The following is a 14976-nucleotide window of genomic DNA, read 5'->3' as shown; positions in this document are numbered from 1 at the left end:
CCGTGTTGTGATAGCGATGCACATTCAGTAGTCAAACTTTGAATTTTGATCTGTTCCCTGGCTAGTGATACACTCCACTGATGCTTGGTGATGGACGGATCCACCAACCCAGCCACACTTACACGCTTAAAGTCCTCTAGCAATTGCGGATGGAAACATCCCACAGTGTTTAATAACATAACGAACTGTGTGTTTTTCTGTATTTCATCCAATTTTTCCAAGTCCAATATACATGCTAAATACTCAAATGTGTCATATCCCATCATATTCATATTCAACTCTATTTTTTATTTTTAAAAATTTATAGTCGTTTTTTAACCATTAATTTGATGGCGAATGTGGACAGTACCTCTAGCGTTGATGGGTGAGTTGGTACTGGATGTGTTTCGGCTGATTTCCGTAGCGTTGGGCCAGTAATCTAGGGTGTTAGGTAATTAATCAGGATTAACTAAATTAATCAGGATTAACTAAACACAACTTTCCGAGGAGCCACCATTCTGAAGTGCTACCATCTAGGTCAAATACATACCTGTGTTGCCTTGGACACCAGTCACGAAAACCGCATCAAAGGACTGCGGACGCACATCCTCATCTGCAGACGCACAGAAGGAACAGCGACTTCGCTACTACAGCTCATACAGAGAAACATCTATTATTCCAGAATAGTCTATTTATCGTTAAGGACTTTTACATAGTTTGCTTTGGGGTGTCGTGCAAAACAATCAAGAACAATCAAGACAATAAAATAAAAATAAAGTAATGTGCCTAGTAAGTATTGTGCCTAGTAAGTAATGTGCCTAGTATAAGATCAGTCACTATGCATGAACATTTACATCTCTGCTTTACGAAATCACTAACAGCCTTTATGTATAGCACCAATAAATCACCACTAATGCAAAAATACGAGAATTAAGTCATGTCATTAAGTTGCATTATTTACTACTAATTTTACTAGATGTGTACTTTGGATTATTAGTGAAAGAGGGGCTGTACCTCTGGGCCTGTGCGCCAGCCTGCTGCTGGAGCTGGAAGTGTGTCCCGGGGTGCTGTGCCGGGTGGGGGAGTATGTGCACCTCAAAAGCCGCTCCTCAGGGCCAGTCCCACCATCCCCACTGCCCCCTGCAGTTCGGTGCTGGCCCCTCCCTTGGCCTGAAAGTAATGGTACGGTCCGCCAGTGACTCTCTCGCTGACACTGCAACTGAGAGGCACTGCAGGCAAGTGTTAATCTTATTGTCACGGACACCACACACATCACAAATATTAACTTCAGAAAGATTTCTGGGGGCCCTGCAGCCTCTGCGGAATGAGGGAAGCTATTGCGGGCCGGAGGAAGATGTGCATCAAAACCCCGGGCTGCCACAAGGGCGACTCAGAAGAACCACAAACACTGGAGCAGGCTGCCAGCTGCCTAAAGCTACTGCGTACTTTCAACAGGAAGAGTGTTTCCGGGGCCATTTTTAAACCAGGCAAGAAGGGGGGGGGGGGGGAACTTGGTCTGCAGCATGCAGGCGTATTGCACAACTGACACACACTGATGTAGACATCCAGCCTGCTGCCAGACAGGGCTGCTTTGTTGTTTAGCATTCATTAGTGGCCTAGTAGTGAAATCAAAACACAGGCAGGATTTATGGTCAACAAAGCGGCATCACTCACTCACTGCAGTGACATTTCAATCTGCAAGCCGTTCATTGGCTGAATTATCATGGAGTGTGCGCACCCTGACATTCGTATCGATCCGGTACAGTGTCTGCACTACGCAATTCCAGTGTACAGTGTCTGCTCTACGCAATTCCAGTGTGGCTATGTGAGGTGCCACATGGGTGGCATCTGAAAATTGGGGATTTAAAAGCAGAACTACATACTGCAGACAGTACTGGGCTACTTTGATTTCTGAGTGAGTCACGATTAATAGCGCAGTGATATTGCTGGAATACTCCTCTGAGTCTGGTATCAGGGCCAGGGACTGGAGTGAGCTGTCACAAGTGTACGCACGACTGAGAAGCGATTGTTCACCTTTTTGGCTTTGTGTGTATTGCGGTGCACATATGTGGCAGATTGAAGAAGAAAATGCACAGTAACGTATTTGTGCATTTATGAGCGTTACTGAAAAACCACAGAGAAACGTATTGTGTGGTGTTGGGTGTCGTGTTTTTTTTTCGCGTATCTACGGAACAGCAAGGACTGCAGAGTGTGGCCATGTGTTTATGTTTGTGTCCATCTGTGTGTCACTGAGGAACCTGAGAGGAATTTATTTGGGGGGCAAAGAGGGAAGCTTTGTTCTAGGTGTGTCCAGCAGAGTGACCATGCACCATACTTTTGGAAATTTTCAAGTATTTATGGAACAGGAGCGGTAACAGCATAATACTGTGTTCCTGTATTTGAATGCAGGAATTTATGAGAGGAAGGAGAGCCAGATTGGTGGGGGTGGGTGTGTTCATCAGAGGGGGAGAGAGCGAGCCTGAAGATTGACGAGGTTGAAAGGCAAGGCCATGGAGATCAGGGAGCGTAAAGGCAGAATCAAACACGACTGAGCACCGAGGGAAGTGGGCCTGCGTGGGGAAGAGGAGGCCCAGAATGGCAGGAGCGCAGAGAGAAGGCTCCACGTTGGGCAGCCCCACGGCCGCTTCACCTTCTCCCGGACCTTAGTTCTCGGAAAGCATAACTGTACGGCTGCTAGGGGTGCTGAAGAGAAGGGGGGGGGGGGGGGATGGGGGGGGTTATTACAGAAAAGGGGACAGGAGGCAGGATGAGCAGAGGAAGACAAGAAGCTACTGAAAGAACAGACATCAAAAAAGTAAGGTGACCTGTGACCTTTATGACGGAACAGTGAGAAGGTGGATGACAGTTTGAACATCCCACTGCTGATGATGGTCTTGGAAGGATTTAGCTGTTAAACATCACACTCTGGGTTATATCTAAGGAAACGAATATCGGAAATGAACCAAAGTAGTTACACGCATGGATCCAAACTTAGCGGTAGCTCAATGCATTACATAATTATGATCACATAATTACAGCGGCTGTTTACTCTGGTCACCGGCACCGTGTCAGGTCACTGTGTCAGGTCACTGTGTCAGGTCACCGTGTCAGGTCACCGTGTCAGGTCACCGTGTCAGGTCACCGTAGTACACATGATTAAATCTGCCTGTAAAAGCTTCCTCCACCCTTATACTGCTGGGACACATCATTAACATGGATATATATATACAAGTATTACCATTTCCCTCAAAACATCGGAGGGATCATACAATTTCTCTAGCTGCATCGCTAGAGTGGCGCAGTGGGTACCACTGTCACCTCACACCTCCAGGACTAGGGTTCGAGTCTCTGTCACGGCTTCCTGTGGGTGGATTGTGCATGTTCTCCCCATGTTGTCGTGGGGTTTCCTGCGAGTATTCCGGTTCCCCCCCCCCCCCCACGGTCCCAAAAACATGTTCAGTTTAACTGGAGTTACCAAACTGCACGTAGGTGTGCACGTGTGAGTTGATGGTGCGCGAGTGTGCCCTGCCCCACCCTGGGCTGCTGCTTACCTTGTGACCCTGAATACGATAAGAGGTCACAGAAAATGGACTGATGGTGTTACACTGCATTATACATCTGTTGGTTCATTCAGCACACATTCTATACTAGGTAACTCTGTACTTAACTTTACCCACTGCTGACTTGCTGAATGCTATATCAGGGCCTATCAGGGCCTATGGTGGAGCCACCTTGTGGTCATAACCAGGCTCTGCAAACAGTTTTCCCCCCCAGGCCATCAGATGTCTTAATTCATACCTACCTGCGTTTTCACACTATGTTGTTTTGCACTGTCTACCATCTATATCTAAATGCACAGTCTTGCACCTATTGTTTACTTGCACTGAGTCACTGTTGTGTAATTTTTAATCCAGAATTTACAGGTCAGTGTTTGCTGTGTGACGTAATTTTGTCTCTCGTATGCAAAATCACAATAAAGTGACTAGACTGACTGTGACTAGACATTCAACCACTTTCTTGACTGGGTTTCACACCCAGTAGGTCTTTTATTAAATATTAAGGAGGGCAACCTGAAGGGGGCAGTATTTAACAGGGGCATGGTGTCCCCATACCTCTGTTATTGTGTGTAGGCGTCAGGCTGGGTGAGCGGCTGCTCTTGTCTCCGCTCGGGTGGGGTGCCGTGCCATCCAGACTACGGCGAGACTGCCGCGGGGGCAGGGGGGGTGGTGGCAGAGGGGGCAGCCCGTCAGAGTGGTCGTGGGGAGGGGGAGCGGGGAGCGGCAGGTCGGGGGCACTGCGGAGCCGCTCCCTCCCATTCTCCTTCTTCGGCTTGATCAGTTTTGCCAGAGCTTTAGCGCCGACCCACTGGTTCCTCCTGGAATTGCGACAGAGATCCGGGTAAATGCTGTCCAGACACAAAACACGGTGGCAAATACAGGTGAACAGAAGCCCTCATACTTCTTCGGCGTGGGGTCGTAAAATTTGTACTGATCCATAATCTTCTCTTCCAGTTTCTCCTTCTGGCGCCTGAGTGAATTTAACTTGTCACTGAAAGACAATAAGAATATATTACAAACCAAACATGGAACTGCAGGTTGGATCTGTGGGTTAAGCCTTTGTGCCTCTGATCGGAAGGTCACCAGCACTGATGGGGCAGTTACTCACTAAAGGAATCCATTACAGGTCCCGAAAGTTCAGATCCAGACCAAGGTTTTGTTTCAACCAACCAGTTGAGTACTCTGTGACTTTAACTCTTTATGCTCAACTGGTCGGTTGAAACAAAACCTTGGTCTGGTTCTGTACTTTCGGGACCTGAAATTGTCTGTAATGGATTACTTTTGTAAGTAACTACCCCAACACTGGTCACCAGTTCGAATTCCGTCCCTGGCAGAATTGTCACATGCCCACGATCGAGACCCTTAACCCCCCAAAAAGCTCCAAGGGTACCAGATAAATGCCAGATCCTGCGCTTAGAACCCAAGCTTTGCTTTAAACTGTGTATATATGAATGCGTATGTCTCAAAGGACGGCAAGACGGGAGATGCGAAAAGAAGCATTTCAATGTATCATTTCAGATATCAAGTTGTATCCACTACGTGACCGAGCACCCGTATGCACACTCACATATACTGCTTCTGCTCCTCGTGGTACATCTCCTTGCTCTCCATGGTCCGCTCCAACAAAGTCTGGTTCTGCTGACTCAGCATCTGGATCTGACTCAGCAGGTAGTGGTTCTCCTCCTCGAGGTTGCCCTTCAGACGAGTCAGCAACTGGAGGCCAAGATTAAAGCAGAGGGCTATCAATTTAAGTGCCACTTCTTCCTTAAACTGCAGTGTAATTGATATCAATGACAACCACAAGGGGATGTTTAAGCGATGTGACCAGCAGATGGAGACAAAACCAATATGACATCAGTGACAACAGGCCCTTTTTCCACCACAGGAACTTTTTTTCAAGAACCAAGAACTTCTGTCACATTCCTGCCACAGGAACTTGGCCCGATTTTACTTCCTGGGAGGTAAGTCCAAGCAGGTAGAATCCGTAATGAACACTCAGGCTCACACCTCACAGTGGTTGCCCAGCTTGGTGTGGGAGATATCCAGGTGCTGGTGTTTCTCTTTGAGCTGGTCATATCTGGCCTGCCACCGGTTCAGCTCCAGCTGTGCATTGTTCAGTGACGTTTTCAGATCCTTGGACTGCAGCTGAAGCCCATCATATTCCTTTCCCAGCTGCTCGTGCGCCTGCAGCAGCCTGATAAATAACAGACAGATAAATAATAAGCACAGAGGTGGACAGTTCAGGTCCAGAAAATAAAAATCCAGACCAAGATTTTGTTTCAACCAACCAGTTGAGTACTCTGTGACCGTGACTCCCTATACTTAACTGGTTGATCTGGATTTTTACTTTTTCGACCTGAAATTTCCATCTCTGTATAAGTTATCCATCACTCCATCCATACAGCATCATAGAAACATGTAACCAGCAGAGGGAGACAAAACCGATATGATATCAGTGACAACAGGCCCTTTTTCCACCACAGGAACTTCTGTCACATTCTGTCCAAAGTCCTGAACTTTTTTTAGTCCCTACTCTACAGTAAGTACAATTCATTTGACCACAGACTACTGGGCTGTATTACAGCAGTAAGCTTGCTGATTGGCAGACCACCAGCTCCAGCCTAGAAGTTATGTAAAAGTGCGGGGAAAAGAGACGGAGCGGAAACAGAGCAGATGGAAACATTAAATGCATTAATGGATACCTTTTTTTCTCGCTTGGAAAATTCAATCTGTGCAATTCAACGTAAAAGCACTGTGTCGTTTCTATAGCGGTATACTGACATGGAAATTTTGACAGATACGGAGTCCGCGAGAACTTCAGTTAGAAAGCGTTTAACATAACAATCCTCGTTCCGACACGGGGATCTATTACAAAAAAAAACCTCACTGGTAGATGAATGATCAGTTTTAAATAGTTATGCATGTTTACAATACATCTCCACAAATCAGACGTCCTCTGCGCTTCCTGAGGTCAGTGTCTTGGCCATGAAAATGCACTTTTGCCTCCCCTGCATCTGTTTGGCCCCGACGCACGTTACACTCGTCTATCCAGATGTGCTCACCTGTCTATTTCCCCACGCAGACCCTGGTTCTCCGCCAGGATGAGGGAGTTCGTCTTCATCTCCCCCTCAAGCTTGTCCCTCTCTTTCTGCACTGTGCTCTCCAGCTCCGCCACGGCTGACTTCTGAGACATCAGCATGGCGTACCTGCCAGCATGGTAGGTGGTGGGGGGGTAAATAACCCATATAAACCACACTTAAACAAAAGCTCAGTAGGAAACTGCATGGCTCCGTTTCTCAACTGACCAATTGGTCATTCGGAGGCGGAGAGAGTGGTTAAAAAATATTTTTGAATTTTTTTTTTATAATGTTGGATTTTTTGCTTTTTGTTTTTAACTGTGCATGAAGGCATTTTCTATTTAGTATTACAGCGCTACTTTTGTGAAATAAATTTGGTTTAAATTTGAAAAATTTAGGCTGTGACTTAACGGACAAGGAAAAATGTGGGTTCTGCGGCTACAAGCGGTTTAGAACCCCTGCTGTACCCGATGCTCCCCTCTCTAAAAACTGCCTTGTTCTGCTGATGTCACACTCTGCCTCCCCAGTCACGGCAGCCCCATAATGCCCCAGGATGCCGCGTGCAATGTGGGATTTCACCCAATCCGGGGGTGGGAGGCTCCCGGTAGGTCTGGCAGAAGCCGGCAGGAAAGACCGCCCTGCTTTCTCCCCACGTCCAGGGTCACCGAGCCGCATGGCGGTGGTCTGTCACACCCCGATCCCTAGCAGCATCCTGACTCCGCGGGGGGGGGCAGCCGCATGCCTGCGGGGGGCTGCGGTCACACAATGCCCATGAGTAAGCGGAGCAGCATGCTCTGCACGTTTCCAAGCACACGCCTTAGCCACCCGACAACCACAGGAAGCTGATATTACTCTCAGTAAGCCAACTGCTTATCACTTAATTGCTTTCATCATTTATCTAGGGCTCATTATATGCAGGGCAGGAAGCCAGCTTTCCGTGACAGTGCAGAAAAACAAGGGTGTGGACTGTATGTTTGACAACAAAAGCCACAAAAGCAAACCTTATGAGAGAGCGGTTAGGTTACGCTGTACGGTAATCATGGGATCACTCTTCTTCCCATGCTTTGATACTCTGCCCTCTAGCTATCGTCCTGCTTTAGATTCTCCTTCAATGCAGCTGCAAGCCTCTGGACACTATTTACTGCACTGACTGTGTAACCCTGCTGCTCTGCTGCCCCCGTGTGGCCGCCAGCTGTACAGCCGCACATACACAATCTGCTGTTTAGTGGGCTGACTGCTCAATTCCTAACTAATTAAACATTTTCTTAGTAAAAACAAAAGGCAAGAAACTGCCTAAATAAAATAACCATACTGCGCACCATTCTCCGCTTTCCATGTACTTGCAGGAAGCCTGGCCGGTATCTAATTTTTCACCTCATTCCGTCCAGCTAGTACAACACTACATATGGGATTTTGACAGTATTTTCGAAAGTAGCGCTATATCGGAATTTTGAAATCTTGGTGAGAAAATTCGCTGAACCACAAATTTTATCGCGGGGACCGTCCCCCCACGACCGCTGGGCAAGACTGCAGTGTACCCGACACTGCAGTATACCCGACACTGCAGTATACCCGACACTGCAGTATATACCCAAAAACCTAACGTGCTACACCATGCTACAGTAATACTGTCCTACTGTGAAGGTGTAACTCCAAGGTGTAAAATTTACAGCGTAAAACCAGCCCTCATGCACTCTAGGGGACATCCCGCTGCCGTCTTCGGAGCTGGAGCCCAGTCTCTTGTAGTGTGACTTTCACTTTTCTTCCCTAAAGATAATGTATCCATGTGCCCGTGTTGAGATGCGACGTGAATATGGCAGATGCCCACTTGCTCTCCAGCCCGCGGTGCTCCTGCTCCAGACCGCGCTGGGCGCTCTTCAGCGCTGTGTGCTGGCCAATGAGCTGCTCGTACTCGGCGGCCTGATGCTCGTGGACGGTCAGCAGGCGCTCGTGGTCCAGCAGGATGCCCTCATGGGCCGTCCTCATCTCCTCCCTCTGCCGCTGCAGGGCCTCCAGCTCGCCCTCTAGTGTGCGCACCTGGCCCTGCAGCGCCGTGTTCTGGGCCAGCAGAGAGGCGCTCTGGGAGCTCAGGGTGGATTTCTCCACCTGGTGCAAAGAGCAGGAGAACCCAGTCAAAAGAGCACACTATGTATTTAATTTATGTTTGATAGGGAACTTGACAGGGCAGATTCTGTCTGGCTTCTAATCCTTGCAGAAGCAACTTTTTTCCACTCAGAACTAAGTGCTACAAGACAGATGAACTCGGCCCTTGAGGTGCAGGGTTGGAAACCCCTTGGGCTCAGTATCTTCAGGACTAACGAACCACAAGGTGCAGCTCGTTTCAGGTGTAAATCAGGTGCTAATTAAAAGTGTATTCTGAAAGGCAGGAGCTGATAAGGACTATATTTCCGCCCCCCAAGGATAAGCTGGTAAAATTAAAAATGAAGAATAGGTGCCGGTGGGGGAGGGGTGAGCGAGGTGAGCGAGGTGACCGACCTGCAGCTGAGCCATCTGCGTATGCAGAGCCGTGCTGTGCTCTTGCTGCGAGGCCGACTGCCTCTGCAGACCCAGGAGCTGCGCATTCAGCTGCGTGTTCTGCGAGTCCAGCTGCCGGAGCTGCTCCTTCAACAGCTGCTTCTCTGTCAGCAGTGTGGCATTCTGGGTAATGTGCAGACAGTAGGTGCACAGTGAAGCTGCGCATTTACATCGCAGTGCTCCACTACCATCACATAAACAAGGAAGAATACAGATTTTAAGTGAGACATGTGCTTCATTTGTACTCCATTCTACCTCATGCAGCATAAGATCTTACATTAATCTTTGACGTATGGGCCAGAGGAGGATCCAGAAAGTAAAAATCCAGACCGTTATTTTATATAATATAATATAACCAGCTGAGTCCTCTCTGACTCTGGAGCTCAGCTGGTTCGTTGAAACAAAATCATGGACTGGATTTTTATTTTCTGGACCTGAAATTTCCACCTCTGCATATGGCTTTGATTACTTACTACTATAACTAAATTAGATTTTTCTTTACTATAAAATTCACATCCATTTATTTTAGGAGTTGCTTTTATACATATATTTTTGTTTTGTTTTGTTTTGAGCAGGCGGGGGGGTCAGACAGTCCCTGAACCAGTTGGAGCTTAAGGGACCCAATGTTGGAATCACTCTACAGAACCAGCGGCTTTCCAGTCACAAGCACAGTGTCCTAACCCACTGGGCCGTACGTCGGCCCACAGATGACCTCCCCCACGTAAAGAGCTCTCTTATTATATAATATAGGTATGTGAAGTGCGCGACCAACATGGCCGCCTTTTTTGTTCCAGATTCCTGTTCCACCATCGGGTCATCTGAGCGCTGGGTATACCCCGGAAAATACGCATTCTTATTGTATCGCATTGCGGAATTCCGCGGTATTCCCACTGATAACATAGATGAGGATCCCCTCTTCGTCCCCTGTTTTGAATTTTTCAATTCTGTGTACATTTAGACCTTTTCCGGAAACGTTGAAAAATGCACTCGATTTCAACATACAAAAACCACTTCAAAGGATTAAGTGACGCTTTTGAAAGCTAAATTGACATATTGTTTATCATTTCATCTTTCTAATCCTGCAGTTTCATAGCTTTCTATGGATCAGAAAAAAAGTTTACTGACCCGGACCGGCAGCATACAGGATCGTCACGGGCCAAAAATCCTGAAATCTGCCGTATGTTCATCAGTGATTTGTTGCATCAATATGCCATGATATTAGGGAAATATCTTAAGATGTGAAAAAGATGATTATATCCACTGAGTCGCATTTAATTAAGCAGAAGATAAGAGATATTCACATGGTCACGTGACCTAAACCAACAGCAGCGCCTGTTGATACACCATTCCAGTCTTCACCTTCTATCAATTTTATTTCAGACTAAGGACATACTTGGAATATATATTATTCTTTCAGATTGAAGAATATAAAGAGATACACCTTCCCTGAAAGTTTCATTGAGATATCTTGATTATTAAGGAAACTACAAGCGTTTTTATATAAAAAGTTAGGTATTTGGTCACAGTTTTCTACACACATTCCATTTTAAAAAATAGGGCTAATTAGCGAACTTCTTTTGCCAATATTTTCCTTATTTGTTAAGATATCTGAGTGATTTTGGTGTCATTGTCTTTGTTTATTCAAGCTCTTTCCAATGGTACCATTGGCATTTAATTTGGTTGAGTTTTAAATTTTTCTTCACATACCTATATAATAGGTCTTCAGTTTTTCTGAAGCTAGTGTCTGTAGGACATTAATGTTAGAAATGCCTACTAAAGGAGAAGACTATATATAAATATAGAACACTATAAATAAAATACCAGGCACCAGTCTATATAGGCTTCCAAAGGTATTCCTCACACAAATGTTCTAAACCTTTTTTTTGCCCTGTGACCCAATTTTCACCACGCCAGTCGCGACCCTATATAGTACAGGTTTAAATGAACACTATGATCAAGCACGCAGTGCACTCTGCAATTTAAGCCAGTCAATGCCTATCGCACAAATCTGATTGGGCCAGTGAATTTTAAATTAAGCATCTGTGGTTTGGCTTCTTGCATTGGTTGAGTGTTCGCTAGTTTTGCTAAGTTTTTGCAGATTCAAGACCTGTTTATATAGGTTAATTTTAAGTTTGGGGCTGGGAAATCTGATCGTGGATCAGAATAGGAACCCGCTTGTGTTAAAATGCTTACATTTCCAACTCTGCCTCGCGACCCTTTCAGAACTTGCCGCAACCCAAATTTGGGTCGTGACCCATGGATTGACAGTCGCTGTTCTAGCCTGTTAGGTTTTCGCTTTCATGCTGCACTCACGTTCTTCTCAATGTCGATGAGTCTGTCTTTGAGTCTGAGAAGCTGCGCTGTGGCCTCCCTCTGCTCTGTGCTCCATTTCTCCTGGCCGGGCACCTCCTCTGCAGCCTGGGAGTGGGCCTCTTCCTCCTCCTGCCTCTGCTTTAGGGCCTCCAGGTTCCTCTTCACCTGCCAGCCAGAACACAGAGCAGACACGTGAGAGAAGGAAATGCATGAAAAAACCCACATCGCGAAACACTGCCCCCTGGTGTGAGGAGAAGGGAAGTGAATGACAGAATGACAGAGCGCAGGGATCCGCCAAGCCCCAGGACCCCCAGTCAGGACCTGTGATATCCCCACGGAGGAACTGCCCGTGAGGCCTGCCACCAGCACGCCAGTCACTGCAGAGAGGAGGACAGAATGACCTCCTCTGCCACGGAGGAACTGCCCGTGAGGCCTGCCACCAGCACGCCAGTCACTGCAGAGAGGAGGACAGAATGACCTCCTCTGCCACGGAAGAACTGCCCGTGAGGCCTGCCACCAGCATGCCAGTCACTGCAGAGAGGAGGACAGAATGGCCTCCTCTGCCACAGTTCAAAACCCACGTCATGAGTAGGAAGAAGTAGAGGATGATTGACGAGTTACCTGCTTGTGCGTCTGTCTGACCATAGACAGTGCGGAGGATAACCTCGCAGAGATCACCGTCACCTGCTGCCTGAACCCCCAGCGAGCCGTGAGCCGCACGTGGCTCCAGACTAAAGCCAGCCTCCACCTGGCCTCCCCATTTCCTCCCCAGTGCTCCTAAAAAGACGCTGCTCTTCCAGGGAATTTCCCCCTCAACTCCTTCTCCCGTCCCTCCCTGCCGGCCGCAGCCTTACTTGTGACAAAACTCACAGACACTATACGTCTCAGACTCACAGACACTATACGAGAGTCTTTTCCTTCACACTCTTGGGAATTTTACTTACACGAAAATGTTCTGAGGGCTGAACCCAAAATGATTTCTGTTCTGTCCTCAGAACATTTTTGCGTAAGTAAAACTCTCACAAGTCACGTGTGTGTGTGTGTGTGTGTGGGGGGGGGTCTGGTTGGAGTTCAGGACCTTCTCACTCACAGTCATAAGCTCCATACGTAGCTGCTGATTCAAGTTTCCCGACTCCTCCAGACGCGACTCCAGAGCTTGGATCTTCTCCTCACGGATCTCCAAGGTCTTCTTCAGTGCTGACTCAATCTTCGTCTCAAGGATCTTGTATTTGCTGTGGGACAGAGGGAACCAAAGTCACAAGGAGCCTAAATGCACAAGATATAGTCTGCTTGAAGGAATGTAAAATGCCAGGCTGGTCACAACCATGCTGTGATCCACCATGAATGTGCACATATACCTCCACAGAGCATGTGTTTAATATACAACTACTGAGTATTTTATACTTGTATATAAGAGCTGAATCATTCACTAGCTGGGCTTGGTTGCCCCAAACTGACATGAGTGCTTCAGATATTATCTAGGCTGTTAGAAAGACAGCCTTGCCTCGTGTCGAGTTCTCACTAAAGTAAAGGGAACCTGTTAGTGGCAATAAAAGTAAACATCACAAAAAAATCAATACTTCCATTAAGAGTTGAGAGAGCGCCGAATTCAGCTGTTTTTTGAGTGCCACCTGGGGGACCATGCCAGCAAAATGTATGAGAAAACCAGTATAAAACAGGCCCTCCCTGTAACCATCCATTCCCAGACACGAGCAGCCGCTGCAATAAAAACGCTGACTCAGCTCGTAAGATTCCCGAATTACGCACAATATGCCTGCCCACTTTAATGATGCCATGATGCGGCGATAAAAACCTTGTGCTGAAGGTCTGAACACTCTTGCTCACCACATGGATGTTCTAAATCGGATCAGAGTCTGAATCCGTAGTCTAATTATACCCTACATCAGTAACTTATTATACCGAAACAACCGAAATACTTACAAAATGCTATTTTCTTCCATTTATTTTTAAATACATTCCTGTGAAGACTTGAATCTAATTTTTGACACAGTGATGTCAACAACTGAAATAAGTCTCTGAATATTTTATGGCCATGCTGTAATCCACAAAAAGCTGAATAGGGAACTTGCTTTATTTCTAACTCCAAACTCATTGGATTGTCTAGATAAACCTTTCTTCCATACTGCAGTGATATTGCCCTTGCTGGCAAAACAGACTGAACGTCCAAAGCGAGACAAACAGTCATACTATTTACTTAACAAATACTTTAGGCACAACATATTTCTTGGTAATTCACATTTATACAGGGAACAGATTCTTTTTTTTTGTTTAGCTGCATCAGCTGCACAGAATATAACAGTGAAGTTAATCTGCCAGTGAAGTTAATCTGCCAGTGAAGTTAATCTGCCAGTGAAGTTAATCTGCCAGTCACGTCCAGTGGCTGACAATTACGGCAATTATGACAGGAACTGATTTTTCAAACACTGCGCGTACCTGAGGATGAGGCCGACAGAAACTGCAGCTATTTTCTCAGCTCATTCTCATCTACTGCTTTTACAGATGCTTCAGGATTCTAGAGAAATCCAAAAGCAAGCCTGACCTGCCGTTCGGTTTGAAGGCTCGCTCCCATTAAGTGCTGATGCTCTCAGCCATTTACCGCGTTTATATAGGTGTGCGGCATTCTCCGTAGCCATCAGTGAAAAGTAGCGCAATCATAATTAAATTCACAATTTAATGTTCTCTGAAATGAGCCAGAAAAGCCCCCCCCCCCCACACACACACACACACACACACACACACACACACACACACACACACACACACACACAGGCTGGCATGATGCCCTTAAGAAGGAAATACTGCAGCATCAAACGGCATACGACTGGACAGGAACTTAGAATCAACTCACCCACAGCTGCCAGATAACCACCAGCGGGCAGCGTGCAGAAAGCGACCAGACAGATGTATAATGAAAACCCTCTTCAGCAAAAGGCAACACAAGTTTAACAATTAGTCTGAACACGCCAAAATATTCATGTGGTACTGGCTTAAGCGGCCCTCTCGCCATCTCTCAACTTGGCAGAGTATATCAGTCACAAAACCTTTTAGCAACCTTCTACAAAAAATAGTAATCACTGCCAGCATGACAAGAGCGAGGTTTTAAAAGACTGTTCATGTTTAGGCATCTCATTTGGAATGTCCCATTTGTCTGGGATGTCCCAAGGGGGGGGATGGGGGGTCACTCCCAGGTAATTAGATTAATACACCATTCCTGATTGGGTGGAAGTGTGGAGGATTACATTTTAAACGGTCTACATGTGAACTGCATTTAGACTTGACGTGTGACGCCCATACCTGTCCTCGGAGCTGTGCTCCTCCTGCAGGAGCTTCTCCCGGTTCAGCCCGATCTTCTCTAGCTCCTGATTCAGGGCTTCCAGCTCATTCCACTGCTGCTGGACCTTCAGCTTCTCATTCACCAGATCCTGAAGTAATCACAGCCACACCTTTAGTCACATGACCAGCAGTCACACAGCTGCCCCTCCCACAGCGGCCCT

General features: G+C 46.8%; 1 protein-coding gene across 2 annotated transcripts in view; it reads right to left on the bottom strand.

The window, feature by feature from the left end:
- Positions 1-14976, bottom strand: part of ccdc88c (coiled-coil domain containing 88C) — a 65282-nt gene that overhangs the window by 7208 nt on the left and 43098 nt on the right. Inside the window, exons 16-29 of one of the 2 annotated variants that reach the window (XM_072699052.1) lie at positions 14777-14904; positions 12552-12693; positions 11462-11626; positions 9110-9271; positions 8442-8719; positions 6599-6742; positions 5544-5730; positions 5104-5249; positions 4438-4527; positions 4092-4354; positions 2536-2682; positions 994-1149; positions 530-592; positions 350-418 (exon numbers count right to left, since the gene is read on the bottom strand). In XM_072699052.1, coding sequence (XP_072555153.1) covers positions 350-418; positions 530-592; positions 994-1149; positions 2536-2682; positions 4092-4354; positions 4438-4527; positions 5104-5249; positions 5544-5730; positions 6599-6742; positions 8442-8719; positions 9110-9271; positions 11462-11626; positions 12552-12693; positions 14777-14904 — 2140 coding nt within the window. The remainder of the gene's footprint in view (positions 1-349; positions 419-529; positions 593-993; positions 1150-2535; positions 2683-4091; positions 4355-4437; positions 4528-5103; positions 5250-5543; positions 5731-6598; positions 6743-8441; positions 8720-9109; positions 9272-11461; positions 11627-12551; positions 12694-14776; positions 14905-14976) is intronic. The other variant, XM_072699053.1, reaches the window with a different exon arrangement.

The sequence above is a fragment of the Paramormyrops kingsleyae genome, chromosome 14, assembly GCF_048594095.1.
Source record: "Paramormyrops kingsleyae isolate MSU_618 chromosome 14, PKINGS_0.4, whole genome shotgun sequence".
NCBI lineage: Eukaryota > Metazoa > Chordata > Actinopteri > Osteoglossiformes > Mormyridae > Paramormyrops > Paramormyrops kingsleyae.
Note: the sequence above shows the minus strand (reverse complement) of the source record. Positions and strands in the feature narration are given on the sequence as shown.